This window comes from Teleopsis dalmanni, chromosome 1, assembly GCF_002237135.1.
Source record: "Teleopsis dalmanni isolate 2A chromosome 1, ASM223713v2, whole genome shotgun sequence".
Classification (NCBI taxonomy): domain Eukaryota; kingdom Metazoa; phylum Arthropoda; class Insecta; order Diptera; family Diopsidae; genus Teleopsis; species Teleopsis dalmanni.
In genome coordinates this window covers 36,883,819-36,887,317 of record NC_051846.1, presented here as the reverse complement: position 1 = coordinate 36,887,317, position 3,499 = coordinate 36,883,819, and the positions used below count along the sequence as shown (strand labels likewise).

The 3,499-nt window shown below is 31.2% G+C and overlaps 1 protein-coding gene across 1 annotated transcript; it reads left to right on the top strand.

The window, feature by feature from the left end:
* The first annotated feature begins 1,258 nt into the window (after window positions 1-1,258).
* Window positions 1,259-1,920, top strand: LOC119672494. The gene is made up of 2 exons (XM_038083552.1): window positions 1,259-1,309; window positions 1,371-1,920. Exon 2 carries the CDS (start codon window positions 1,379-1,381, stop codon window positions 1,862-1,864), a length of 486 nt encoding a protein of 161 aa, XP_037939480.1. The 5' UTR covers window positions 1,259-1,309; window positions 1,371-1,378; the 3' UTR covers window positions 1,865-1,920.
* Window positions 1,921-3,499: the final 1,579 nt, after the last annotated feature.

Below are 3,499 nucleotides of genomic sequence, written 5' to 3'. Positions count from 1 at the left end.
TTTTTGGACCTTTTTGTTTTCTCGTTCTGTGTTTTTCATAGTGTTATAAATGAACAAAATATAAAATAGTGCAAAGTTGCATTTATAAAAAACATTAATTGGAAATATCCACAATAAAGTTGGGTCGTCAAAAATGTACCATTTTTTGAACGTGAGTACCAAACGAAAAAAAAAAAAGAAAAAGTACCAATTTTGGTACTAAAGTACCATAAGTGGCAACCGTGGCCAAAAGGGAACTTCTCCAGACAAACAAATGGATGTCCCGTTTGGTATGAACCATGCGTTCGAATAATATCGCATGATTGCTCCGTTAATGAAACTAAGCACAGGGCCGGATTTGGGAGACGCGTGAGTTATATTCTCTTATCTTATCCCTATACTAAATATTTTATTATCGTTGTTTGACCTAATCAAACAACGAAAGATCTACATTATATTTTATTATATTCTATTATCTTTAACTAAACATTATAACTAAAAAGATTGTTATCGCTGTTCAGCCTAACCAAACAATGAAATGTTCTCATTGTATTCTATTATAATTACATACCGTATTATACTTTAAAATCTCTAAATAAACATTGTAATTAAAAATATTATTCTCGTTGTTCGGCCTAAATAAACAACAAATTCTCTTATCAGGATTCGATACTTCGAATCCTCACTATAAATATAAGCAAAGTTGTTAGTTATAAGTTAGTCTTAAGATTCATTTAAACGAACAAAAATCTTATTGGGATCAATTTGTTCGGATCTAATTTTTTAGATGATGAAATGTGCATCATAGAATGTCTTAGAGGGAAATAAAAACCCCCAGCATTATTCAAAATTTGGACAATCAAGTAAAATAAAAATGTGAAATTCTTTGTTCTTTTAGAATTCAATATTCTTTGAAAGGACTTAAATCGCAAGTCTTCAAACTATCTTTATATCTGTTACTACTAACTTACTATAAGTGATACTTCTTACACATTATTAAAAACTTTTTTCGTAAATGAACACAGATGATATTTCAAATTATAACCTTTATTTTATTTTTGCTCCATCCATCAAAATTGAAAAATTATACACAATCTGCAAGATCTTATGTTCGAAACTAGATACTATTAAATTTTATTTCACAAAATCCAAATTTGATATAAATAGTTGTCTACCTCAATCAGATCTAAACAAAGCAACATAAAAAATTTTTAAATTCTTATATCTTAAAAAAAATTATTTAATATTTATTATAAAAACTGTTTGAGTTCTATCAACTTCAAATTCCAAATCAAATTTTTTTTGATACCATTAGAGGCATGTCTAAAAAGTAAGTAAGTTTTCGCGTGAAGGTCAATAACTACGAGGGATATAAATCTATTTATTTTTAGTTGAAACAATGCTTTCTGAAGAACAAATTTTGCCGTCTTCAAGCGTCGTTCAGTCTCCAGAACAGGGTCAAGAAAATGTGGGTAGTATGGAGGCCAAACCGCTAGGTCAGTGTAAAACGGAACTGAAGTCACTTACAGATCAATCTGAAGAGGACTTCATAGATTCTTTAAGTGAACAGGAATACGAAAATAAGGAGGCGTCCAATAAGTTCCAGGTAGATCTAAACCAGCCCATAGACGGAAATGGTGTGGAACAGTTTTTTCAATCAGTTAAACAAGAGCAGAAGAAACAGGGATCAATAAAAGACAGTGTTGAGAAAGTTCATAAAGATGAGAGGGACTATTCATTTGGGAATTCAATTAAATTTTGTGTGATTTTTTGTGTAGCTGCGTTTGTTTCGCGGGTGTTGGTTACTTGGATGCATTATGTTGACGTTTCAAGTAACTATAACGGTAATAATAGTACATGCTCTGTCAATTTCGAAAATAATTGATTTTAGACATTGTTTTAATTAGTAGTGCTAAATGAAAATTTAAATAAATACTGAACTGATAGAAACCTACTTACTTTTAAATGTTTAAATATACGGTATATGTATATACGGTATACAATTTTGTTGATCTTTGATTTGTGCTTTGATTAGAGAAAATAATTTATGTTTTGGATCCATGAAAGTTTAACTTATTTTGATGACTTTGTATTCAGCAAAAGAGATGGTCGCCTTATAAAAGATTTTCCAATAGCTATTCTGTCATACCTGAAATAAAAAATAAATGTAATATAAATTACCAGGTTTTCCCAATGTTGATCCCAACGATTCAACTAAAACAATAAAGTAGATGTACCGCTGTTTAGTATAGCAAATAGTGAAGAATAGTGAACTATATTCACTACAGTAAGTAGCCTATAGTAAGTAAATTTGGTATGTTATCAAGAGATCGTAAATGGGTTTCTCGACATTTGTCACATATTCATCATTTCTCAATTATCTTTAATTATATGTAAACCTATATAACTGCTGTTTGCTAGAAATTATGAATTCTATAGGTCCATAACATTGAGCTAAGCTTCCGAAACTGCACTTAGATGCTTTCAGTCATACCAATTCCACTTATAAGAATCGTATAAGCGCTTTGATACCTATTTTCGGCAATCCTACATACCAATCTTCATATCGAAACCTTAGCAACTTACTAAAGTAAAGAGATATTGAACCTTTTGATATCATCGATTCTCAACTGAGCACTACAATTTCCTTACTAATGAGAGTAAAGTCTATTAATATCGATAGATAAGCGGATTTTAAATGAATAAATGCATTTTAAATGAATAAAAATATTACCGCTTGTTATGATTTTATGTACGACGCTTACTAACAGTTTATAAACCGTTGTATCATCACTCAGTTGTGTGTGTGGACTCGGCATATAAATTCATAACAAGCGGTAAGATTTTTATTCTATTATGAGGTATGGAAGAATACCTCCTACTCAAAAAGTATCCGGATTTTGTTGTTTATTAACTATTCCTTAAGTAATAGACCCCTTTTTCAAAAAATTTTCTTTTGTTATATTGGTACATCCTTTCTTGATATATGGTGCAAATTTAAACGCGATCTGTCAATTAGTTTCTTTACAGCAGCTGTTAATATGAGACTACCTCGAGTGCATTTAGCGATTTTTACTATGGAAAATTCTTGTTGTACGCGATTTTTTGACCAAACACGGCACCACTGTCATCGCTCAGGCACCATATTCGCCAGATCCGGATCAAATTGCCCCTTCGTGGTAAGCGTTTTGAGTCGATTGCATCGGTAAAAGAGAATTCGTTGAAGAAACTAAACGCCATACCCTCACGGGCCTATGAAAAGTGTATGGAAGATTGGGTTAAGCGTTAGCATATGTGTATCGCTTCAGAAGGAGCATATTTTGAAGGAGATAAAATAAATTTGGAATAAAATTTAAATTTGTGTTTTATTTACAAAATCCGAGTACTTTTTGAGCAGAAGATATACCTCTAAAGGATTGTCAGAACCACATCTACTGCATTCTATATTAATGAGAGATAGTTAATGTTTTCAACGTCAGTATACTTATTCCCGAATCATGCCATCCCATTAGAGTTAAGA